The sequence below is a fragment of the Schistocerca piceifrons genome, chromosome 3 (genome assembly GCF_021461385.2).
Source record: "Schistocerca piceifrons isolate TAMUIC-IGC-003096 chromosome 3, iqSchPice1.1, whole genome shotgun sequence".
NCBI lineage: Eukaryota > Metazoa > Arthropoda > Insecta > Orthoptera > Acrididae > Schistocerca > Schistocerca piceifrons.
The window spans coordinates 434789353-434817250 of record NC_060140.1 but is presented as its reverse complement, the minus strand read 5'-3'; the positions used below and the strand labels follow the sequence as shown (position 1 = coordinate 434817250).

General features: G+C 40.1%; 1 protein-coding gene across 4 annotated transcripts in view; it reads left to right on the top strand.

Annotated features, from left to right (window-relative positions):
- The window catches only part of LOC124790133 (mitochondrial ornithine transporter 1-like), an 87880-nt gene that overhangs the window by 32728 nt on the left and 27254 nt on the right, over positions 1–27898 (top strand). For all 4 annotated transcript variants that reach the window (XM_047257713.1, XM_047257715.1, XM_047257714.1 and 1 more), the window contains exons 3-6: positions 3472–3716; positions 21842–21997; positions 22771–22951; positions 27260–27409. In XM_047257713.1, the coding sequence (XP_047113669.1) occupies positions 3472–3716; positions 21842–21997; positions 22771–22951; positions 27260–27409 (732 nt within the window). The remainder of the gene's footprint in view (positions 1–3471; positions 3717–21841; positions 21998–22770; positions 22952–27259; positions 27410–27898) is intronic.

Below are 27898 nucleotides of genomic sequence, written 5' to 3'. Positions count from 1 at the left end.
CGGATGGTGTTTAAGGCACCATCAACCTGTTGCTGTATTCAGGAGGTGCGCTAAAGGCTGCTGCCCCCAACTTGCATCTGTGAGCAGGCACTGGCACCCACAGCCTACTTCTAGTGGAGAATCTGCTGTAACTTAGCATTACCATCTACATGACTAGGAGATCTAACAATGGAAAATCCAGGATGGAATGTAACAATGCGAGAGAAGGAAAGTTGCTACTCACCATATAGCGGAGATGCTGAGCCACAATAGGCACAATAAAAAGATTCACACAATCATAGCTTTCGGCCATTAAGGCCTTTGTCAGCAGTAGACACACATACACACATGCGCGCGCGCACACACACACACACACACACACACACACACACACACACACACACACACTCACTCATGCAAGCGCAACTTGCACACACATCTGCAGTCTCAGAGAGCTGAAACTACACTGTGATCAGCAGCATCAGTGCTTGATGGGAGTGGCGACTGGGTGGGGGGTCCTTACCCCCACCCAGGCTGGCTTGGGGAGGGGAAAGGATAATATGGTGGGAGTGGCGGACAGTGAAGTGTTGCAGTTTAGACGGAGGGTAGGAGAAAAGGTGTGGAGGGGGGAGGGGCTAAGTAGTGGAAAGGAGAGAAATAAAAATAAAAGAAATTAAAAGACTGGGTGTGGTGGTGAAATGACGGCTGTGTAGTGCTGGAGTGGGAACAGGGAGGGGGCTGGATGGGTGAGGACAGTGACTAACGAATGTTGAGGCCAGGAGGGTTATGGGAATGGAGGATGTATTGCACGTAGAGTTCCCGCCTGCGCAATTAAGAAAAGCTAGTGTTGGTGGGAAGGATCCATATGACGCAGGCTGTGAAGCAGTCATTGAGATGAGGTGTATCATGTTTGGCAGCGTGTTCAGCTACAGGGTGGTCCACTTGTTTTTTGGCCACAGTTTGTCGGTGGCTGTTCATGCGGACAGACAGCTTGTTGATTGTCATGCCTACATAGTCACATCTGCAGTGACGAGCAGTCTCTCTCTAAATATACTGAGGGTCTCACTGAAACCTTCACTGACCATAATTATCCTCCCAACCTTGTACAAAAACAAATCTCCCATGCCTTATCTTTCCAGTCTCCCACCACCTCCCAAAGTCCCACAGTCTGGCCACAGAGGAGCATTACCCCCGTAACTCAGTACCATCCGGGACTGGAGCAACTGAATTACATTCTCCACCAGGGTTTCGACTACCTCTCATCGTGCCCTGAAATGAGAAATGTCCTACGCACTATCCTTCCCACCCCTCCTACCGTGGTATTCTGCTGTCCACCGAACCTACACAATATCCTCGTCCATCCTTACACAACCCCTGCTCCCAATCCCTTACCTTATGGCCCATACCCCTGTAATAGACCTAGATGCAAGACCTGTCCCATACATCCTCCTACCACCACCTACCCCAGTCCGGTCACCAACATTACCTATGACATCAACAGTAGGGCTACCTGTGAAACCGGTCATGTGATCTACAAGCTAAGCAGCAACCACTGTGCTGCATTCTGTGTAGGCATGACAACCAACAAGCTGTCTGTCCGCATGAACGTCCACCGACAAACTGAGGCCAAAAAACAAGTGGACCACCCTGTAGCTGAACACGCTGCCAAACATGATACACCTCACCTCAATGACTGCTTCACAACCTGTGCCATATGCATCCCTCTCACCAACACCATCTTTTCTGAATTGTGCAGGTGGGAACTTTCCCTGCAATACATCCTACGTTCCCATAACCCTCCTGACCTCAACCTTTCTTAGTCACTGTCCTCACCCATCCAGCCCCCTCCCTGTTCCCATTCCAGCACTACACAGCCGTCATTTCACTACCACACCCAATCTTCTAATTTCTTTTATTTTTATTTCTCTCCATTCCACTACTTAGCTCCTCCCCCCTCCACTCCTTCTCGCCTACTGTCCGTCTAAAGTGCAATACTTCACTGTCCGCCACTCCCACCATACTATCCTTCCCCCTCCCCACCCCAGCCTCCTCCTTACCCCCAGCCAGTCACCACTCCCATCATGCACTGATGCTGCTGATCGCAGTGTAGTTTCAGCTCTCTGAGACTGCAGATGTGTGTGCAAGTTGCACTTTTGTGTACTGCTGACAAAGGCCTTAATGGCTGAAAGCTATGATTTTGTTGTGCCTATCACGGCTCAGCATCTCCGCTATATGTGAGTAGCAACTTTCCTTCTCTCATATTGTAACAAGGAGATCTGCTGAAGTTGCTCTGTCACATCCCTTCAATTTACATGGGAGTGCCCTAGGAACACATGGTCTACAGTCTGGTGGTCGACGCCACTGTGTGAGCTGTGCCTGCTGCTGGCTATCCTTCATGACATTGGGGTATTATGTAAACAGCCACACTGGAGACAGTTGCCTCAAGATATTGTTGAGCATGCATGTCAGCACATTCAATTCTGTGTACTGTGTTTGCAGTCTTCCTCTCTGCTGTCATAGAGAAGATGATTGGATAGTAATACTTGACCGAATAAATGCATGTCTTGCTAATGCTATCTCATTGGTGCACAGAGCACCATCCAGCATTCACCACTTTTTGCCATCCTGCATGGTAAGGGCCTCAATCCATGCCCTTACAATTGATAGGAGTACTTTTGGCAATGAGTAAGAGAGTTAAAGCCTCAGGAGGTACATAAACTGAGTTCCATTATCAACCATTGTTTGGTACATCTTCTCACAGCCACTGCTCCCAACATGATAAATCACACAGATGCCATTATTCATGCAGACTGGCACATCAGAAGTAGAGACTTGGATTTACAGCTATCAGAGAGCTTTGGGGGGAAGGGGGCAGAGGGAGGGCAGGTGTTTTTTTGAGGCCAATGGAGAGGATTTCCTGCTATGGATCATTACGCATGAGGGAACCTGAGTTATCACTAGGATGGTACCACCTGCAATCACCAAAAAAGAAGATATTCAAGACAACTCCCTCTGTTGAAAGTCATGATGATACTCTTTTGGGGACAATGAGGGTATCATTCTCATGCACATGTTGCCAGAAGGGTCAACTATTAATAGACATATGTGAGCACTCTGAACAAACTCTAGACAAACTCTAGACGTGTTTACTCTGAGAGGAATTCAAAAGAAATCTTGCTCTAACATGACAATGCATGACACATCTTGTCAGTTCACTTGTTGTGGTTTGATTTGTATTTATGGATAGGGGGGGAAAAATCATAGTATATATAGTATATAGGAGCCTATGGAAATGACATATCTGTAGCTCTGTAATGCAGGGCAAAGTTATTTTGTAGAACAATATATGCCCTCTTGTATTGTTCACTGTATTGGTGTACCTTGTGTGTGTGTGTGTGGGAGGGCGGGGGGGGGGGGGGGGGGTGAGGAGGATGCGATAGGGACATATAAACAAAATGGCTTAATTTTTTTTATTAATTCATTTATTTGCAGGAGGAATTGGCTCAGTTTATGTTGGTCAACCTTTGGATACTGTAAAAGTGAAAATGCAGACATTTCCAGCATTGTATCAGGGAATGGTGGATTGTTTTCGACAAACTCTAATGAAGGAAGGAGTTGCAAGAGGTCTGTATGCTGGGACAGTGCCAGCTATAGCAGCAAATGTTGCCGAGAACTCTGTTCTCTTTGCTTGTTATGGATTATGCCAAAAAGCTATAGCAAAAGCTGTGGGAGTCCAGGTATGTGAATCTGTTTAAAGGTGGAGCAATCTTACTCACAATGATTGTTGCTGTACACTTTTTAATGACTATCTACAGTCAACAATGCTCACAGTGTCACTGACATCAAACTAGGTTTCCAGTATCTTTGTTTCCAAGAGTAACTTAGAAATGGATTTGTGAAATTAAGCAATAAGAGTGACACAGAGGCACCAGCCTTGGATGCTAAAGAGGTACATGTGATTATGAGTAGTAATTAGTCAAGCACTGTTTTGTAAATGAGAGTCACATGGAGCACAAACATGAGACATAATAATTTTGTAGAATAATGCACTGTAGTTTGCTTTCTAAGGGCAAATGCAGTTATGTCTGCTGAAATACATAATTTGATTCTGGAATACTGGTATGATGCATTTCGATGCATGAACATTGTTCTGAATTCTTTCCTATTCTATCTTTCTGCTTTCTCACTTACATAACACGTAAGTTTAGCATAAGAATAATACTCTTTTGTCACTCTTGATCCTGTATTTTCAGTACTTATTGTGATCTGCTGCCAGGCTCACTACCTTGTGTAGTCTATTGCCTGGCTTACAATGGACCTGGGTCTCTTTTATCCATATTCATGGTGACCCAGCTTTCAGCCCAGTTTATTTGTAACTTGGCCATTAAATGATATTTTCCATTGATGAGGTGGAGCGATCTCCCATGCAATATTTAGTACTGTCATATAATAATGCATGAAGTTCAGGGTTACACTACTTTTCATAACTTTAGAAACCTTCCTTTGTTGTCTTCTTGCAAAAGTTGTCAGCAATGCAGGAGGAGACAAGTGGTGGTGTGCAAACATGTAGTGCATAGAGAATTGCCTGAACACTGGACATACCCGTGAGCACAGTGCGTAAAATCCTACGAAACATCCTTCTTTGCTATCCATTCAAAATTACCCATGTGCACGAGTTGCTTCCTGTTGACCTGTCAGCAAGAGGGACCTTTGCTTTAGAATTTCTTACTGACATGGAAGTGGACAGTGATTGTCCGTGGGAGATTTTGTGGACAGATGAAACCCATTTCCATCTGACAGGATATGTCAATACACGGAATTCTCGAATATGGTCAACGGAAAATCCACACGTAAATCAACCAGTACCACTTCATCCTGAAAAGGTCACTGTGTGGTGCAGGTTTATGGCCTCATTTATCATAGGACCATATTTTTTCAAAGAGACAGGTGCCTCCAGTCCTGTTACCTATGCGTGTCTATGAGTGTCTTTTGCACAACCACATCATTCCAGCTCTCCAACAGCATAGATGTGTGGATGGGATCATTTTTATGCAAGATGGCACACCTCTGCGCATTGAAAATCCAGTTAAGCAGCTACTGAAGTGCAATTTTGGAAATGCTAGAATTATCAGTTGCCATTTTCCTACAGCCTAGCCATCCCAATCACTTGATCTTAATCTGTGTGACTTCTGGCTGTGGGGTTGTCTGAAAGATGTGTTCAGTGTTCCAATTGCAAACTTAAATGCATTAAAGGCAGGCATTGTGCAACACATTCTGAACGTGACCCCGGAAACCCTTTGATCAGTTGTGGATCATGCTGTTTCTCAGTTTGAACTTCTTGCAGAAAATGGTGGACAGCATATTGAACATGTTTTGTGCCAGTCACACAGAAATTAATAATTTGATTTGATTTTGATTGATGCTTTTTATGCAGTTTTTGGCCTCAGGACAATTAAAAACTGCTGTAATTGATGCTTTTTATGCGGTTTTTTGGCTTCAGGACTATTAAAAACTGATGTGATTTATTCTTTTTAGGAAGATTTTGGCCTCAGGACAATCAAAAGCTGATTTTCCCATCCAATGTGGTATGACCTTATTGTGGTGGATGGGCTTCCGTAACTAACAGTATCACACCTATACATCCATGCACACTGAGTAGTGCAGTTTGTTTAACGTCAAACATACACCTTAGGCATCATTGTATGATTCATTTGTCATTTGTAGTTGACCACTATTAAATTATGATGCTTACAGTGCCATCTATTGCTACATTTTGTAACTATTTATTTTTCTTCTGCCATACATTTCCCCCCTTCTCCGAAAATATTCCGTTGCAGTTTGATGTCATTCTGACCAGTGGTGTTATTTCTACAGTGATTTGAAAGTTTAACTTTAATTATAATCACCCTGTATATCAAAGACAAATTCAATAATAATATGTAGTACAAATTTGACTTACTTTCATGAGGTGAAATCAGTTGTACTGCCAATAGGCAAACATAAAAGTGACACAATTTCTAGCTTTTGAAACTAATAGTTCTTTCCTTAGGGAGGGTAGAGGGATAAATTGGATGAGGGCAAACATAGTCACTATAGGTGTCCCCTGTCACATTTTGGGGTTTGAGAGACCTGCTCTTCCTTTTGAAGTTTTATTTGGCCTGTTACCTTATGCTTGTATTGCTTACAGATTAATGCAATGTTGTGTAGAAGAGGATAATAACTGTCTGTCATGAGGATCAGGCATGGTCTTGCAACTTACAAGAGATGCCTCATATGGAAGTTAGTCAGTTAGTTTCATGTCCCATGGATCATTTTGCATGTTAAAGCATAATAATGTAGACTGAGTCATTTTACATTCACATTGCAAATTAATTTGTACATATGGTTAGATGCTGAACATTTCTGAGATTTCTTTTAGAGTTGCCAAGGATAACTATTTTACTTCGTTTTCAAATTTTACTTTGCTGTCTGTCAGACATTTTATACACCTATCTGGGTATGTGATCAAAAAATTTTGTTGCAGCATTGTACAGCCCTTTTTGTGCTAAAGAAAACCTTAATGTGGAAGAATGAATATAATTTTTTCTTCTGATTTTGTGATGGTGTACATCATCATTCCTTTTGAAGTGTAATGGATTATTTACAACAAAATTCATGAGGGAATAAATACTCATATACTATGAAGCAGTAGTCAGAATGCCCAACCACTTAAACAGATGTCTGCAAGATTATTTTGGGTGAGCACCACATATTATTCTTACAGCACATTTTTGAGCAACAAAGACTTTCTTAAAGATGAATTACTCCAGAACATTATTCCATATGATTTTACTGAATGAAAATATGCCAACTTACTGATTTGTCTCTTCCCAAGATTTGCAATGATTTTAAGTGCAAATATGTCTAAGTTATCTGAGGAGCAGCAAAATGTGATTTTTCTAGTCAATACGGACACCAAAGAATTTTGAAGTTTCCACCCTATTTTTTATTTCCTCACCAAGTGTTACACTTATCGTTGGTGTAATACCCATAGACATGCAGAACTGAATATCTTATATCTTTTTAAAACTGAGGGCAAGAATGTTTGCAAAAAACAGTAATGATGCATTTAACAAATTTGTTTACCTTTTCTTCTGTTTCTGTATGTGTGCTTGGATTGATTGCAATACTAATGTTATCTGTAAAAAGAACCAATTCTGCTTATTGTATAATGGAGGAAGATCATTTACAGATATGAGGAACAATAGTAGATCTAAGGTTGAGCCTTGGGGAACCACATAAGTGTTTTTTTGCAAGTCAGAATTATGTCCGCATACTAAGTAGAACTTTCTGCCTTCATTTGGTTACACATGACATTAGGCATACGGTAGCTATACCAACAGTCCCATAAAACTTCAATTTAAGTAGACAAATACTGTGGTTCACACAGTCAAATGCCTTAGATAGGTCACAGAAAATAACACCCAGAGTTATTTTATCATTTAATGCTTGCAATATCTGGTGAGTGAACATGTAAATGGCATTCACAGTAGAGCATCTCTTCTGAAACCCAAACTGTGATTTGCTGAGGATATTGTTGTTGCTAAGGTGATGTACTGTTCTAGAATACATCAACTTCTCAAAAATTTTGGAAAATGATGTCAGCAGTGAAACAGATTAGTAGTTATTGAAATCTCTTACCACCTTTCTTAAATAGCGTTTTAATAATGGCACATTGCAGACTCTCCAGATAAATGTCTTGATTTAATGATGCATTGCATATTTCAGGTAAGACCGGGGATATTATGTGGTAGCAGATCTTTAGTACTCTATTGGAAACACCATCAAAACCACATGAGCTTTTATTTTTGAGAGAATGTATAATTTTCTTAATTTCAGAAGGAGAAGTAACCTTCTTTTATTCATTTTATGAGAACAAAAATGAAATGATCATATGGCATTGTTGGTTGGGAGGCCCCATGCGGGGAAGTTCAGCCGCCGTATTGCAAGTCCTTTTTAGTTGATGCCACTTCAGCGACTTGCGAGTCAATGATGATGAAGAACACACAACACCCAGTCATCACGATGCAGAGAAAAATCCCTGACCCCGCCGGGAATCGAACCCGGGACCCCGTGCACTGGAAGCGAGAACAAAAGTTACTTATTCAACACTGTGCTGTGATTTTTCTCTTGAACTGTTTGTCCCCATGCTCTACTATATGTGAGAAATGATTGTTCAATACAATTTCTACCTACATCTCATCATTTATAGCCCTTCCATTCAAGTCAATAGTGATGTTATCCTGTCCTGTGGCTGGTTGTCCTGTCTCTCATTCCCCTACATTCCTTGTAGTCTTAAGTCTATTATTGGAATTATTCATGTCTTGACATTATGTGCATATTCCTTGGTTTTTAATGTACTTGCTTAAGAATTTTGAGTAGTTTTTGTAGTGTGCAACTATTGCAGGATCTCTATGTGTTCTTGCCATTAGATACATTTCTCTTGTCCTTTAATAAGATACTTTAATCCTTCTAGTGATACATGGTTTTTTTACATGATTGTTCAATGTCCTCTGTGATTAGCTTATGCGGAAATCTATTTTCAAACAATGATTCAAAATGGTTCAAATGGCTCTGAGCACTATGCGACTTAAGTTCTGAGGTCATCAGTCCCCTAGAACTTAGAACTACTTAAACCTAACTAACCTAAGGACGTCACACACACCCATGCCTGAGGTAGGATTCGAACCTGCAACTGGAGCGGTCGCGCGGTTTCAGACTGTAGCGCCTAGAACCGCTCGGCCATCCCGGCTGGCTCAAATAATGGTATGAATTTGTATCAAAGTAGAGTAAATACTACGTTAGCATTTGGTTCATTATAAATTTCATCCCTGGTCATTTCTTGTAAACTATTATTAAAAACATTTATAATGGAGCCATTAATTATCCTAACTGATTTCTGATGAGCTGCTGTTTCTTACATTGTAGCAGTTTTCTTTATCATGTGGCATTGCTCATATGGGATAGTTATTACAGTAGCTGATGCTTATTCAGTAATTAGATATCAATTCGAAATTAAAGAGCCAACCATTAAGAGTGTACATGAAACACTCTTTAATGGTGTAAATGTTGTTGTAGGAACAAAGGCTCATAACTAGAACTATTTTTATCTTGGTTATTAAAGACATTCAGTACATTTTTAACTTAATTTGTTCCACTTGACATAATCCACAACTTGTCTTTGTTTTATCTTTTTAACATGTGTAATGTGTTAATATTTCAGCTCATTTGAGCCTGAATGAACCATAACACTTAAAACATGATTGAGGGCTGAGATTTCGCATCCTAAGCATCATCAGAAAACACTGATTCAGTTTTATTGCTGGTGTACTTCCCTAACAATGATCCTTCAATTTTCATGGTAAGAGTAACTGTTCCTCAGTTGCTCAACTAAGCATATACATCTCTCTTCAGTTAGTCAACGAATGTATGCCAGGGTCTTCCTTGAGGTTTGCTCATCTGTTATTTTGATGTTTTAAATTCAATACTTTTAACCACTGGATGAATCATTTCAGTGCACCTGATTCATTCTACTTTTATGTAGAACACCAGTTCCTGTCAGATCACCGAAGTTCCGCACTGCCGGGCTTGGCTAGCACTTGAATGGGTGGCCATCTGTTCTGCTGAGCACTGTTGACAAGTGGGGTGCACTCATTCGTTGTGAGGCAACTTAAGGACATACTTGATTGAGAAGCAGCTGCTCCGGACACGAAAACTGACAATGGCCAGAAGAGCGGTGTGCTGACCTCATGCCCCTCCGTATCTGCATCCAGTTACACCTAAAGGCTGAGAAGGGCATAGTGGTCAGTCAGTATCATTGGGTCTTCTGAGACCTGTTCAGATGGAGTTTATTTGATGCATGTTAAATTTTAATCATTAACATCATCAGGATTTCCTTCCAATGAGCTAGGTAGGAACTATGCCTTTGTTGATTTCTGTTCTGTTATAGCTTTACTCTCTCAACTGCATCCCACGATATTTCTCCCCTCTTGAGATATTCATTAACCTGGTCTGCCTATCTCTCCCTAGGCCACCCAATCATTCTTTTCCCTGATACTTCCATCTCCAATTACTGATACGGAGTTCAAGACAGGAGAATTTGCTTCACATGACTTAACCACTTCAATCTCATAGTGCTCATTCTTTATTCCATGATCAAAGTCACCAACAGGACTCTCCACACATATATATTCCAGACTCTGTCTCGCCTGGTTTGTTGAAGAGTCGACCCAAGGAACTTCATATCACATATTTCTATCTCACTCTCTTCTCTCTTACTTATGGCAGAGCTCTCCATACTATACCTCATAATTGTCAGGAGATAGGTTTGACAATTGGTTTGTTTAGCTATTGTCCCAGATTAGGTTTCATACTTGGTGGAAGAAGCTGCATCCATTTGCTACTCTGTTTAAAGCTTCTAGTTTGGCACTTCCTACATTTGAAGGGACACTATCCATATAATTGAAACTTTTCATGCATTCAAACTTCTCTTCTTCAAATATGATGTTACAAGTTGTGGGTACCCTACTTTTTATCTGCATTGCCCCTGTTTTGCTCTTACGCACAGTCATCTTGAATTCTTTAACGTTTTTATTCAAGTAATCCAGTCTCCTCTGATCCTTCACTTCCATCTGTCCCCAGATAGTGATGTCATCAGCAAAAGCAAAGGACATTGAGATCTTTATTTTCTGCTTCCTTGATTTCTTTCATGTTTGTGTCCATAAGTGTGATGGGGACTAACAGGGAAAGCAAACTGCCTTGCTGAACACGGCTCTTTGTCTCAAACTATTTTGATCTTACACCTCCTACTTGTACACTGCTTTCACAACCTTCATACATACATACATACATATGTACATGATACCTTCATACAAAGATCTTTACAGCCTGAAGAAGATATAAGGAATGCAAAGAAAACCACTGATAAAGAATGAAAAACTAGAACTCCACAAAATAAAAACAAGTTGAGAGTGGGAACATTAAATGTAAATAAGTTGCAATGTTTAACATAAACATGACAATATTCTTGTGGACAGTAGGTGAATGTTGTTCTATGATAAATATCAGTATGTTTCTATAGCAGATAAAACACTAGCTATTTAGTAAAAGCAAGGCAGAAATGTCATTTTCAAACTAGTGTTTTTCTTAATGGTTTTACTATGTTATAAATAGCATATGTAAGCATAAATGGTTTATAGAAATTTAACAAAAGCAAATTATTAAACTAGTTTTTATCAGTTTGTTCTCTGTATTAACAAATGTCCTGACTTCTTGTACATATATATATATATATATATATATATATATATATATATATATATATATATATATATATATATATATATATATATATATATATATATATATATATATATATATATATATATATTTTTTAAATTGGGTTGGGTTATAAATAACAAATTTTATAAGTGAATATATGTATTTGCAAAGGTGCTACGAATATCATGAGTTCCTTAAATAAATGTCCGCAAGGTGATCTTGGGTGGGCTCCAGCTATTATTGTGATTTCACGCTTTTGTGCAATGAATACTTTCTCTTGCCATGACGAATTGCTCCAAAATATGAAGCCATATGAAAACAGTGAATAAAAATAGGCATAATAGGCTAATTTACTGATATGTTCAATACCAAAATTTGCAATAACTCTAATAGTGTAAATAGCTGAACCTAACCATTTCAGCAGATCTTCGATGTGCTTCTTCAAATTCAATTTCTCATCAGTGGACGCACCCATAAATTTTGAATATTCTGCCTTAGCAACAGACTTATGTTCACAGTCTATATTTATCAATGGCGCTATGCCATCTCTTGTACAGAATTGTATAAACTGTTTTTTCTCAAAATTTAGTGAGAGTCCATTTGCAGAGAATCATTTAATAATTTTCTGAAAGACATTACTTACAATTTCCTCACCTGATTCTTGCTGGTTGGGTTTGATTACTATGCTTGTTTCATCAACAAAAGGAACTAGCTTTGCATCTGGCAAGTCGTTAATATATAATGAGAACAATAAGAGACCCAAGACTGAACTCTGTGGGATACCATTCTTAATACCTCCCCATTTAGAAGACTCTGCTGATTTTTGCAGACTATTTGTACAGTTAATTTCAACCTTCTGCATTCTTCCAGTCAAATATAAATTAAACCATACCACAATACTTAAGCTTATGTAGGAGAATTTCACGATTCACGCAATCAAAAGCCTTTGAGAGGTCACAAAATATTCCAGTGGGTGATGTTCGTATTCATGCATTTTATATTTGATCAGTGAAAGCATATATAGCATTCCAGAATGAAATTTTCACTCTGCAGCAGAGTGTGCACTGATATGAAACTTCCTGGCAGATTAAAACTGTGTGCCGGACCAAAACTTGAACTCGGGACCTGTGCCTTTCGCGGGCAAGTGCTCTACCAACTGAGCTACCCAAGCACAATTCACGCCTTGTCCTCACAGCCTTAGTTCTGCCAGTACCTCGTCTCCTACCTTCCAAACTTTACAGAAACTCTCCTGCGAACCATGCAGAACTAACACTCCTCAAAAAAAGGATATTGCAGAGACGTGGCTTAGCCACAGCCTGGGGGATGTTTTCAGAATTAGATTTTCACTCTGCAGCGGAATGCGAGCTAATATGAAACTTCCTGGCAGATTAAAACTGTGTGCCGGACAGATACTTGAGCTCAGGACCTTTGCCTTCCATGGGCAAGTGCTCTACCAACTGAGCTACCCAAGCACGACTCACAACCCATCCTCACAGCCTTAGTTCTGCCAGTACCACGTCTACTTCCTTCCAAACCTTACAGAAGCTCTCCTGAGAACCATGCAGAACTGTCACTCCTGAAAGAAAGGATATTGCAGAGACATGGCTTAGCCACAGCCTGGGGGATGTTTCCAGAATGAGATTTTCACTCTGCAGCAGAGTGTGCGCTGATATGAAACTTCCTGGCAGATTAAAACTGTGTGCCGGACTGAAACTCGAACTCAGGACCTTTGCCTTTTGTGGGCAAGTGCTCTACCAACTGAGCTACTCCAGCACAACTCATGTCCTGTCCTGACAGCCTTAGTTCTCCCTTTACTTTGTCTCGTACCTTCCAAACCTTACAGAAGCTCTCCTGCGAACCTTGCAGAACAAGCACTCCTGAAAAAAGGATATAGCCGAGACATGGTTTAGCCACAGCCTGGGGGATGTTTCCAGAATGAGATTTTCACTCTGCAGCGGAGTGTGCGCTGATATGAAACTTCGTGGCAGAGTCAACTTCCGCTGTTTTAATCTGCCAGGAATTTTCATATCAGCGCACACTCCACTGCAGAGTGAAAATCTCATTCTGGAAACATCCCCCAGGCTGTGGCTAAGCCATGTCTCTGCAATATCCTTTCTTTCAGGAGTGCTGGTTCTACATGGTTCGCAGGAGAGCTTCTGTAAAGTTTGGAAACTATGAGACGAGGTACCGGCAGAACTAAGGCTGTGAGGACGGGGCGTAAGTTGTGCTTGGATAGCTCAGTTGGTAGAGCATTTGCCCGCGAAAGGCAAAGGTTCCGAGTTCAAGTCTCGGTCTGGCACACAGTTTTAATCTGCCAGGAAGTTTCACAATATCCTTTCTTTCAGGAGTGCTAGTTCTGCATGGTTTGCATGAGAGCTTCTGTAAAGTTGGAAGGTAGGAGATGAGGTACTGGCAGAACTAAGGCTCTGAGGATGGGATGTGAGTCATGTTTGGGTAGAGCACTTGCCCGCTAAAGGCAAAGGTCCCGAGTTTGAATCTCGGTCCGGCACACAGTTTTAATCTGCCAGGAAGTTTCATATATAGCATTTTCTGTTGAAAAGCCTTTCTGAAAACCAAATCGACATTTTGTTAGTACTTCATTTTCACAAATGTCTGATTCTACTCATGAATAAATTACTTTTTCAAGAATTTTGGATACGCGTCTCAGAAGTGAGACTGCGTAGTAGTTGTTAGCATCAGACCTATCCCCTTGTTTATACAATGGTTTAACAATAGCGTATTTCAGTCTATCTGGAAAAATTCCCTGTTTTAGTGAGCTATTACATATGTGACCAAGAATCCTACTTATTTGTTGGGAACAAGCTTTCAGTACTCTGTGTAAATGCCATCTATTCCATTTGAGCTTTTACTTTTGAATGAATTTATTATTTTCCTAATTTCAGAAGGAGAGGTGGGGTGAATTTCAATTTTACCATATTACATAGTTATTGCTTCTTCCAAATACTGCCTTGCATTTTCTGATGAATAGCTGGATCCTGTTTTCTCTACAATACTTAAAAAATGATTATTAAAAATGTTTTCTACTTCTGGCTTCTTGTTAACAAACTTTTCATTGAGTTTAAATTAATGATATGAATATAATAGAGGGAAACATTCCATGTGGGAAAAGTGTATCTAAAAACAAAGATGATGAGACTTACCAAACAAAAGCGCTGGCAGGTCGATAGACACACAAACAAACACAAACATACACACAAAATTCAAGCTTTTGCAACAAACGGTTGCTTCATCAGGAAAGAGGGAAGGAGAGGGAAAGACGAAAGGATGTGGGTTTTAAGGGAGAGGGTAAGGAGCCATTCCAATCCTGGGAGCGGAAAGACTTACCTTAGGGGGAAAAAAGGACAGGTATACACTTGCACACACACACACACACACACACACACACACACACACACACACACACACACATCCATCCGCACATACACAGACACAAGCCTTTACAAATATCTGCTTGTGTCTGTGTATGTGCGGATGGATATGTGTGTGTGTGCGAGTGTATACCTGTCATAGCAATCTGCACTTCGTCAAAGTCATCTATGTCAGTGGATCTCTCCATTTGCTGCCTTTATCTACACTGGACTGCCCCTATTCATATCTGCTTTGCTAGTCCAAGCTATTAGCTCTGTGATTGATACGGTCATTAAACTAATTAGAAAATATAATTGTTCGACTGACTATATATGAGGGTTGGAACTTCAATAGTGGCAACTATTTATTTACAGCTTGTACAAAATAGACGTGTGTTTCAAAGTTTTACTGACCTTTAAAGTAGTCATCAGCATTGTGTATAACCCATTGCCAGCAGTTGTGTTGACAGTTTGAGCGGCGCGGCCTATTGCCCGATGAATTTGTAGCAGTTCTGAAGCAAATGCCATGAAGTGTTTCCTTCAGTTTATAAATTGAGTTGAACTTACGAGGGCCTAAGTCAGGGGAGTGCAGTACATCTACATCTACATATATACTCTGCAATCCACCATACAGTGTGTGGCGGAGGGTACCTCGTACCACAACTAGAATCTTCTATCCCTGTTCCACTCCCAAACAGAACGAGGGAAAAATGACTGCTTATATGCCTCTGTATGAGCCCTAATCTCTCTTATCTTATCTTTGTGGTCTTTCTGTGAAATATATGTTGGCGGCAGTAAAATTGTACTGCAGTCAGCCTCAAAAGCTGGTTCTCTAAATTTCCTCAGTAGCGATTCACGAAAAGAATGCCACCTTTCCTCCAGAGACTCTCACCCGAGTTCCTGAAGCATTTCTGTAACACTTGTGTGATGATCAAACCTACCAGTAACAAATCTAGCAGCCCACCTCTGAATTGCTTCTATGTCCTCCCTCAATCCGACCTGATAGGGATCCCAAACGCTCGAGCAGTACTCAAGAATACGCCGTATTAGTGTTTTATAAGTGGTCTCCTTTACAGATGAACCACATCTTCCCAAAATTCTACCAATGAACCAAAGACAACTGTCTGCCTTCCCCACAACTGCCATTACATGCTTGTCCCACTTCATATCGCTCTGCAATGTTACGTCCAAATATTTAATCAACGTGACTGTGTCAAGCGCTACACTACTAATGGAGTATTCAAACGTTATGAGATTCTTTTTCCTATTCATCTGCATCAATTTACATTTATCTATATTTAGCGTTAGCTGCCATTCTTTACACCAATCACAAATCCTGTCCAAGTCATCTTGTATCCTCCTACAGTCACTCAACGACGACACCTTCCTGTACACCACAGCATCATCAACAAACAGCTACACATTGCTATCCACCTTATCCAAAAAATCATTTATGTAGATAGGAAACAACAGCAGACCTACCACACTTCCCTGGGGCACTCCAGATGATACCCTCACCTCCGATGAACACTCACCATCGAGGACAACGTACTGGGTTCTATTACTTAAGAAGTCTTCGAGCCACTCACATATTTGGGAACCAATCCCATATGCTCATACCTTAGTTAGGAGTCTGCAGGGGGGCACCGAGTCAAATGCTTTCCGGAAGTCAAGGAATATGGCATCCATCTGATACCCTTCATCCATGGTTCGCAAGATATCATGTGAAAAAAGGGGGAGTTGCGTTTCACGGGAGTGATGCTTTCTAAAGCCGTGCTGATGCATGGACAGCAACTTCTCTGTCTCAATGAAATTCATTACATTCGAACTGAGAATATTTTTGAGAATCCTGCAACAAACTGATGTTAAGGATATTGGTCTGTAATTCTGAGGTTCCATCCTTCTACCATTCTTATATACAGGTGTCACCTGCACTTTTTTCCAGTCGCTTGGGGCTTTACGTTGGGCAAGAGATTCACGATAAATGCAAGCTAAGTAAGGAGCCAATGCAGTAGAGTACTCTCTGTAAAACTGAATTGGAATCCCATCAGAACCTGGCAATTTATTTATCTTCAACCCATTCAGCTGCTTCACAACCCCAGGGATGTCTATCACTATGTCCTCCATACGGGAATCTGTATGAGACTCAAACGGCAGTAACTTTGTACGATCCTCCTGCGTGAAAGATTTCTCAAATGCTAAATTTAAAATTTCAGCTTTTGTTTTGCTGTCTTCCGTTGCCAGGCCAGACTGATCAGTGAGTGACTGGATGGAAGCCTTCAACCTGCTTACCGATTTTACATAAGACCAGAATTTCCTTGGGTTTTCAGCAAGATCGTTTGCTAAGGTATGACGGTGGTAGTGGTTGTATGCTTCGTGCATCGATCTTTCTACAGCAGCACGAATCTCTACTAACTTTTGCCTGTCCTCTTTCTCCCAATCTTTGTTGTACCGCGACTGCAACTGTCTTCACTTCCTGAGCGTTCTCCGAATTGTGCTGTTAAACCACGGTGGGTCTGTTCCATCCATAACCCACTTTTTTGGCACATACTTCTCCAGTGCGTGAGTTACAATGTGTTTAAAATTTGCCCATAATTCTTTCATGTCCATCGTACCAGAAGTAATGAAGTCGATTCATTTATGAAGTGGGATGCTAACACCTGCTTATCTGCTCTTTCTAGTAAGAATACTCTCCTAGCCTTCTTGACTGACTTTTTAACTTTCATAACCATAGTCGTAATGACAACATCATTATCACTAATCCCTGTCTCAACACTGACACCGTCGATGAGGTCTGGTCTGTTCGAGGCTACCAGATCTAAAATATTTCCATTACGCGTTGGCTGTCAAGTTAGCTGCTCAAGACAGTTTTCAGATAATGTGTTCAAAAGTAATTCACTTGACGGCTTGTCTGTACCACCTGTAATGAATCCATAGACATCAGAGTCTATACTAGTAGGTTCAAGTCGCCTCCGACTAATATAGCATGATCCGGGTACTTCTACGATACAGAGTGTAGACTCCCTTTGAATGATTCTAGAACTGTCACGGTGGAACCTGGTGGCCGGTAATAACACCCAACAATTAACTTTATTCCTCCCAGCCCTGTTAAACGTGTCCAGATAACTTCACAACCACACTCTACTTCCACCTCAGTAGACACAATATTTTTGTCAACTGCAATGAAGACACCACCTCCTACAGTGTCTAATCTGTCTTTCCGATACACGTTCCAACCCTCACTAAATATTTCAGAACTTCCTATCTCAGGGTTCAGCCAGATCTCAGTCCCGAGAATAATTTGCATGCCACACGCTTCCTGGAGGGCAGTAAATTCAGGAACTTTATTCCGAACACTCTGAAAATTTACTGCTAATATCTTGATAGCTGAAGTGTCTTTACACTGAGCGCATCCTGATTTCCCTGCCTGCACATCGACTGGTGAGTGTTCATCAGGACACCTCACACTACTGCCTAGCCTAAAAAAACACCATGTGCATGCCACAAGCACTCTTCTACCTGAGTAGCTGCTTCCTTTGTGTAGTGCACCCCTGACCTATCTAAGGGCATCCTACAATATCCCACCCAATAGCGTAAGTCTAGAAATCTGCAGCCAAGACCGTCACAGAGTCGGTGAAGCCTCTGGTTGAGACCCTCCACTCGGCTCCAACCAAAGGACCCCGATCCACTCTGGGAAGGATGCTGCAAATAGAGAGCTCTGCTTGCACCCCACGTGCGAGGCCAGCGGTCTTCACCAAATCCACCAGCTGCCTGTATGAACTGAGGATCACCTCAGAACCCAAGCAACAGGCATCATTGGTGCCGACTTGAGCAACTATTTGCAGACGACTGCACCCCGTACACTCGATAGCCGCAGGCAAGGTCGCCTCCACATCTTGGATGAGGCCCCGCGGCAGACAAACCGAGTGCATGTTGGAATTCTTTCCAGCCCTGTACGCTATTTCCCTAAGGGGCTCGATCACCCGCCTAACGCTGGAGCTCCCAATAACCAGCAAGCCTTTGCTCCCATGTGCCTGCTCGGGCCCTGCTGAAGGAGCGGCCACTTGCCCACTGACAGGACAAACGGGCAAGGCCAGCCTCCACATTGACCCTCCGCCTCGAGCGATGCGAACGTGCTGCAGTCCGCCACTCACCCTGAGGTGAGGGTGGCCCCAACGTGCCGGGTACACTAGAAGGTGCCTCGGCGGCTGAGTCAGCGGACGCAGCAAGCGACACCTGGGGTTTCTCAAGCGACGTGCCAGACCCTCCGCTGTCGCTGCACCTCAAGGCAGCAGCATGAAGGTGGCTGACCGTGATCAACAGCACGCTCAGCTGCTCGCGAACCGTGGCCAGTTCCTCGTGCACCCGCACACAGCATGCACACACCCTATCCATCCTACTGCTAATATCTGGACGTATAGAGTTGCAACATATGAAACAGCAATATGCGACTGCACAGTTGCGTCACCAGTGCCAGATTGAGCTGCGATATATGAACAACTACTTACGAACTAACTAATCAAATGACCACGACTACACCACTATACAGATATTACAATGTGATCCTACCCCTGTCTTAGTACAAATGACAACCGCCTATGCGATGTAACACTCTACCATTATTAAAATTTGATACTACCCCTCTCTAATTCGAAAATACACAAAGATCCGAAAAATTTCACCACGCAAGCACACAAACACACAAAATAATTTGAAATAAACCTGCAGAACTAATACGAAAAACTGAATATACGACTAGTTTCTGCTACTGCTGCTCACACACGTCACTCTGCAAGCACAGATGAAACTGCACTGGCCTCTGTCTGCTGCTAACTGACTCTACGAAATAAACAGAAAGCACTGGCTGTACAAAACAAATAACTGACTAACGACTCCGTGAATTTATACTTTACAGCTATCAATAAGCAATATTACTCCTCTCAAATATGAGAATATGCAAGGATTTTATGTAATTAAATATGCAAGCACACAAACACTCAAAAAGAAATTAAGAATCAAACTACAAAACAAATATGACAGCTAAATATGCGACTCGCTACTGCACTACTGCTGCACTGATACTTCACCAGCGGCTGCTCAAGGCTCAGTAGGTGATATAGCACTCAGCAGCCCCATCAGTCAAACAAATCAGTAACAGCTTGCACCGTATGTGCTTGAGCATTGTCCTGCAAAATGATGGTTAGGTCCTGCAGAAAGTGTCATCACTTCTGTCTCTGTTTGGTTCATTTTTGGAACACAACGTACAACCAGCTAAGAGACAGAAATGATGACACTTTCTGCGGGACCTGATCATCATTTTGCAGGACAATGCTCAAGCACATACAGTGCAAGCTGTTACTGATTTGTTTGACTGATGGGGCTGCTAAGTGCTATACCACCTACTGCAAACCCCTGACTTAAGCCCTCATAAGTTCAACTACATTTCTAACCTGAAGGAAACACTTCACAGCAGTCGCTTCAGAACTGTCACAAATTCATCAGGCAATAGACCTGCCGCTTGAACTGTGAACACAACTGACACAGCTAAGAGTATCCTACGACTTGCACATTGCTGGCAATGGGTTATACACAATGCTGGTGACTACTTTGAATGTCAGTAAAACTTTGAAACACATATCTATTTTGTACAAGCTGTAAATAAATAGTTGCCATTATTAAAGTTCCAACCCTCGTATATTACAAAATTTTAAGTATGATTACAGAATGTCACTTCTGTTAACTAACTGCACCTCTTCAATACCTTTGTAAATTTGTATTACACTAATTAAATTTTAGATATCCTTTATTAAGTAAAATTTACCAGTATATAATGCAATATTACCAGGGTCATTCCAAAACCAATACTCCCCATTTACTTTCATGGAAACTACAATAGACACAGAATGCACAAAACACAGTTAAAGCAGCAAGATTTCAGCTGTTTACTGGCATTTTTCCACAATTTATTATGCAATTTTGCCTGTGATGAACAAGAGCCTGCATGCCACACTTGTAAATACCTGAACCAGCTGAGGCTATCCACTGTCTTACAACTTTGATGATAGCATCTGAGACTGGAAAATATGGACTATGTAGTCCATTTTTCACAGGCTCAAAGAGATTGAAGCATGAAGGTGCCAAAGACATTATGATGTATGTGATACAACAGTCCAGCCAAATATGGCAATGAGTTCCATAGGCTAAAAATTTTGGAGGGCCTGACATTACGTTTCAAGCAGAACTTTGCGTTCTTCTATGGCCTGGCTCTGGAAATTTGGGCTTTCATACTAGACAAGTGCCATCTTGTAGCTTTGTGAACTGACAGTTGCTTTAGGCTCCAAAACATCCAAAAGATCTTCACCCTTGCTATCCGATAAGACTGTGCACATCACATTACCTGCAGATGGCTTTTTCATGAACTTCTTTTTTGACAGAGAACTCACATGTTGCCACTCAGAGGGCTGTCTTTTGGATACTGGCTCTTAGCTGTAATGCCAAGTCTCATCTCTGGTGTTCAGAAAATTGCCACTTTCAGCCTCATATCAATCAGCAGGCCCCAACAAATTACCATTTCACACACACTTTGCGATAACTGAGGTATGCATAACATTTTGTCTAAGGCATTACAGCCAACACTGTACAAAATTCCTTGGTCATAAATTATCAATCAATTCAGTTGAGTTGGATGAGAAACTGTTCATTATGAGGGATCGGAACTGAGCAGCATCAACTGGGGTGTGCCTTTTCAGGCATATCATTTTCACCACTAATGAAACATAGTGTCCACTTCATCCCATTAGTCGCATCTGCTGCATTGTTTCCATACAGCTTTAACAAGCATCGATGGATTTCAGTTGGTATAGTTTGCTAAGCAGTAAAGAATTCAATGACACATATCTGTTTCATAAACTCCTTGATGGGAGGCACCATTTTGGAATGCTCTCTTACTACTGCCGTTTGTCACAGGACAGTGAAACTAACAGGAGACTAGCAAGAAAATAAAAAAATTACTTCCACATCAACATAATCTGGCTGGGCACACAAGTCAGCACAGCAAAATATAAGGCATTGGTTTCAGAAGGCCCTTGTGAATATAAACTGGTTAGCAACTAGATAATAATAACGCAACTGCTTTCTTGTATGTCAAAGTAATGAAATTTTCCTTTACTTTCCAGAATACTGGTGATCTGAGCACTCTTGCAAATGCTTCTGCAGGTTTCTTTGCTGCCTTCTTTTCATCCCTTGTTTTGTGCCCTACAGAGCTGGTTAAATGCCAACTACAAGCCATGCGGGAGGTTCAGATGCAATCACTGAAACAAGGGGATACAGTGGTTAGTATTGTGCTTAACTGGTGAAAAGTGTGTTTTTGGAACATAAAAATATTTTCGTGATTTTTTAAAATGGGAGAGTTAAAAAGTAAGCATAATCTTAGACCAGAACAATGTTTTGATGAATGCACAAAACTATTTCAGGAGATTCTAGCAGGTGCTACATGTGAAAATGAAAAATATTTTTTTATACTGTAATGTGTACTAAGGCAAGATCATAGGAAGGTCAATAATGTGTAGTGTGATAGTTCCTGTCCCACTGAATCTACTCTTTGTAGGGTTTTTCTTTTTTTCTTTTTTTAAATACTACACCATTACTGGTAATTAAATTTCTTACTCTGTGTAGTCTAGTACATGTTGATTCTGTAATGGTAAGGCTATAAGTAATTCCTTTTCCATTTCTTTGGTGGAGAATGTACATCATCATACACGCACACACAAGGTGATGAAATGATTACACTCCAAATGAAATTAACTAGATTTTTATTAGCCACATCAGTTGATTTCATGTCATCCATCCAGCTATAAAACACACATTTTTGGACATTTATTGATTTATATTGTTAGAAATAATTTTCAAATGTGCAGTTTTAATCATTCATTTCTGCTGTAAAAATGATGGGGACTTTAATTGCAATGGAAGTCCTGCAAGAGTTCAGCAGACTTCTGGAACTAAAGTTTGACTGAATTAAACAAACTCATGCAGTTTCATTTGAATTAGCAAATTATCTAATACTCTGAATTTAATCTTTGTTTCACATATCTTCCTCATCCAGAGTAAAATTGGACCATTCCGCTTAACGAAGAATATCTTACAAAAAGATGGGATCAATGGTTTGTTCAGAGGATTAACATCAACAATTGCCCGTGAAATGCCTGGGTATTTTTTCTTTTTTGGAGGATATGAGGCATCTAGAACATTCCTTACTCCACAAGGGCAAACAAAAGATGATATAGGTAAGTAAAGAGCAAATTGGCCGAGAGAAATGTGTACATTAGAAAAGAAGCTTATAAAGATGGAAAAATTATGAATGCATAACACAGAATATAATCTTATAAGTTGCCAACATATTTAATTGCCACAAAACTATCTGGTTACGGAACTTAATCATGAACAACAGATAAAAATTGTATGAAAATTGTACTTCCAAGCTGATGTGAACACTATGTATAATTTTGTGTAATTTTAGTCTATTCTCTGTCAGTGCATCTTGCCACTGAAAGCAAGAAAATTTCTACTAATCTGTGTCCCCGTAAGAGATTTGGGACTGAAGTATTTCCAAATATCCGAATGTCCATGTGTTAAGATTGTAAAGAAAACTTTTTCAATGGTTATTCCTGTGTTCCAATGCAATATAAATATTCTGATACCAGTCAGTTTGACAACTGGCTTATATAGCATAAGAAAAATTACTCTACCTTACAAAACACGGAGGTGTACCAGATCAGCATTAAATCAACGTTTTTCATGACACTTGGCCTGCTACACTAACCAGCCTGAGGGTGAGTTATAGTTAATTTCTCACACTGATTTAGCTAAATGTGAGTGTGGCATCAGAAAATATGAAACATAAATCGTTTAAAGTACAATAACACACAGAACGAAGTTTAGACAACTCCTAGACTGATAACACCTGTAGCTGTACTCCCCTAGGTTGACTGATGCCAGCAGCAGCAGGAAGGGCATCTAGCCAAAAATTTGGAATAAATAGTTGCCAAATCATGAACTATGGTGTACTCTGTGACTGCAGTACAATGCTAGAAAGGGGAAGGAAAGATCTGAAATAAATAGTTGCCAAATCATGAACTGTGGTGAACTCTGTGACTGCAGTACAATGCTCCTTGCTTCTGTTAATGTCATAAACTACATACACCTTAAATCTACTCTCCAGCAAATCATCTTCAGTACCGTCATTTTCTTACTTGATTAAGCACACTAAAGATGATATGACAGACAGTAAACCAATTCACTTTAAAAAAAGATAGATTATTTTTGAGCTTTGAAATAAGCTAATTGTCTATCAAACAATAGGCGACATGTACTTGCTTTTCACCAAATACTGCAGTGTGAAGAGCTGCATGATGATGTGAAAGACCAAAGTTGGTTCATATGCTGTTTGTGAAGCAGCAGTCATGAATAAATAAACTGAATACTGAAATTCAAGAAAGGCTGAAGTGATAGGTCTCGAGGAGTAAAAAATGGTACACTTGCAAGAAAAGCAACAGAATAGAAAGAATATAGGAAAAACAAGCTAGTTTTACTAATAATAATTGCTGCAACATACATCCTTTTGAACCTGCTTACTGTATTTATTTCATGGTCTTCCTATTTTTTTACTCCCCCCCCCCCCTCCACACACACACACACACACACACACACACACACACACACACACACACACACACACACACACACACACACACATATCTCACCAAATTGGTGATCCCTTTATGTCTCAGAATGTGTTGTTCTAACCAATCCCTTCTGTTAGTCAACCTGTGTCATAAATTTCTTTTTTTCCTTGGGTTTCAGTACTTCCTCATTAGTTACTAGATCTACTCATCTAATCTTCTGAAGCACCACATTTCAAGAGCATTTATTCTCTTGTTATCTGAGCTGCTTATTGTCCATGTTTCAATTCTGTACAAGGCAACACTCCAGAGAAATATCTTCAGAAACGACTTCCTGACACTTAAATTTGTATTAGGTGTTAAAAAATTCCTCTTTCTCAAAATTCTTTTCTTGCTATTGCCAATCTGCATTTTATATCCTCTTTACTTTGCCCATCATCAGTTTTTTGCTGCCCAAATAACAAAATCCTGTACTACTATTAGTGTCTCATTTCCTTCTCTGATTCCCTCTCAATATTTCATTCAGCTACATTCCATTACCCTTGTTGATGTTAATTTTATAATCTCATTTTAAAACACTATTCATTCTGTTCAACTACTAATCCAAGTCCTTTGTTGTCTCTGGTAAGATTACAGACCTCAGGATTCAGATTTCTTCTCCCTGAACTTTAGTTCACTTTTCAAATTTCTTCTTGGTTTCCTTCACTGGTTGTTCAATACGTAACACTGACACAATTAATAACACTGGGGATAGGCTACACCCCTGTCTCATGTCCTTTCAGCCACTGCTTCCCTTTCAAGGAACTCATGTAACTACAGTCTCATCTCTGTATTACTTATACGTTATCTTTCAATCCCTGTATTTTATCCCAGCTACCTTCAGAATTTCAAGTAGTGTATCCCAGTCAGTGTTGTCAAAGGCTTTCTCTAAATCTACAAATCTATAAATGTAGATTTTCTTTTCTCTTATCTCTCTTCTAAGATAAGTCTTGGGGGGGGGGGGGGGGGGGGGGGGGAGGGGGTCAGCATTGCATGGTTTCCAACATTTCTCCAGAATCCAAATTCTTCTTCCCCCAGAGTTGGCTTCAACCAGTTTTTCTATTCTTGTGTAAATAATTCGTGCCCATATTTTGCAGATTTTTCAACCATGTCCTCTTTAACTATTACTTCTATAGTATTCACACCTGTCAGCATCTGCTTTCCTCAGAAATGAAATAATTAAAATTTTTTTGAAGTCCTTGGGTATCTCATCTGTCTCAGTATCTTCTACACCAGGTGTAATAGTTTTGTCATGGCTGGCTGTCCCAAGGATCTCAGTCCTTCTGACAGAATGTCATCTATTCCATAGGCCTTGTTCTGGCTTAGATCTTTCAAGTACTCTGTCAAGTTCTTGTTGCAGTATCATATTTCCCATCTCATTTTCATTTACTTCCTCTTCCCTTTTTATAATGTTGCCCTCAAGCTAAAGGTGTGATATCAAATATTAACAATTTAGACTCTGTTTCCTGTGCTAAAACAAGATCATAATGACACAATTGCAGTTGTGGTCCCAGTTTCCTAAGCCAATCTTATACAAGGGCAACGTGAAATGTTCATGGTTAGGCACTGAAAGACACCTATTTTTCAATGTTGCCTCCTTTTATGTGAATTCACTTTGATCATTGTTTTTTCAGTGAATAGATCCTATCCCTGAAATTGAACTCCAGGTTGTTTGTAAAATACCCATTTCCTGTTGTCTCTTAATTGGACTTAAAACAAGATATGGTAACAGTTGAAAAGTCAGAGGGACCCAAATATGTTGGTTGGGGAGGATGTTTCAGTCATTTGTACTTCAGATCCCCTAGCTTGCCTATTGTTAAAGGAACTTTTTAAACTGTTTCTTCTAAAAACCTAGTCTTGTATTCACCAGTTATTGTTTTATCCTTTGCCAGACAATGAATAAGGAAGAATCCTTTTTCATTCTACATAACACAGGAAATTACCTTACCGAGAAGACCAAGGTTTTCCATCCACTGCTTTGGTTGTTGTTTTATTTCTGGTATGAAATGGTGGATCCATGTCTCATCCAAAGTAAAAAATCAGTTGAATTTTTTAAAATACGATCAACACATTTGATTTTTGCTCAACACTTAACAAATCAGTCAGTTTATTTCTTCGTGTAAAATGTTATTTATTCCTTGTTGTAAAATGTCTATGGGGTTAGCTATTTGTTGGTGCCTTTTTGCTACACCCTTCATGTAGACCATCTTAAAGAGAAGTAAAGAGAAACATGTTTGAAATCAGCCACCCATTTCTCAACCACTGAAAAAGAAGAAACATCCCTTTGGACCACCACCAAATGTGGATATAGCACAGTATTCCAGTTAATCCATTTGAATGAAACACAAATCACTACTTCAAGAAGCTATGTAAAAATGATTATTTCTTAGATAAAATGACACAATCTCTCTCTCTCTCTCTCTCTCTCTCTCTCTGTGTGTGTGTGTGTGTGTGTGTGTGTGTGTGCGCGTGTGCGCGTGTGCGTGTGTACTCGTACTCTATTTCTTCCAAATGCTAGCAAGTCTTAATCTCTTTTGTGTGTGCCTGTCGACACCTCAACATTTCTGCTGTTCAGTGAGGGGTGTCCTTAACTCCTAAATAATTCACATACTACTGAAATTTTCCGTACTGTGTTTTTATTAATTTCATTAGTTTCAGCTGATTTAGGAGCATTAATTATTAAATTATTAAAGTATATATCTGTCTGTGTTATCAGCTTTGGAATGAGGTGGCAAGAATAAAACTAAAAAATTAAGAAAGAAAACATAAATTCTGAAATTAATATTATGTTACTTCTTCAATTTTGACATTCCATTTGTGAGTGCATAGCATTCTTATAATTTTCTGCTGAAATGGAATGTTTGTATGATCTAGGACCCCTCAAGACAATGGCCTCAGGTGCAATTGGTGGAGTCGTATTCTGGATGGTCACATTTCCTGCTGATGTGATAAAATCACGTATTCAGGTAGCAGGTTCAAAGGAGACAATGATTTCAGTTCTGATGCGTATCATTCAGAAAGAAGGTATATTTATGTTATAAAACATTTATTACACAAATAATGATTGTAAGTTCAAATGAGTGGCATTTGAGAAATCCCCACTTTCATTTTTTTTCTTTCAAACAGATGACTCCGTTATTAGTAAATATAAGTAAAAAAAAAAAAAACATAATTTCTGGATTCTACTTTCAATTATTATTATTCACGAGCAAGTACCACAGGAGGAATTATTACAGAATCTGAAACTTTTGACATTTTAAAACTGTGTTTTGTATGGGAAATTGAGCCTAGATCTTTTCCTTTCCCTATCTACTGACATGTCCAGTTGCTTTGTAAGAACGTTGAAGTGTCAGGAAGTTTTATAGCTGTGCACACTCTGCTGCAGAGTGAAGGATTTATTTTGGATTATAGAGTCATTAGAAGCACTTAATAATCTTAGTTATTTTGTCCTTTACATTCTGTTTTCTGAATATTTTTTGTCATCAACAGGTCTTGCTGATAATTTGTACCATC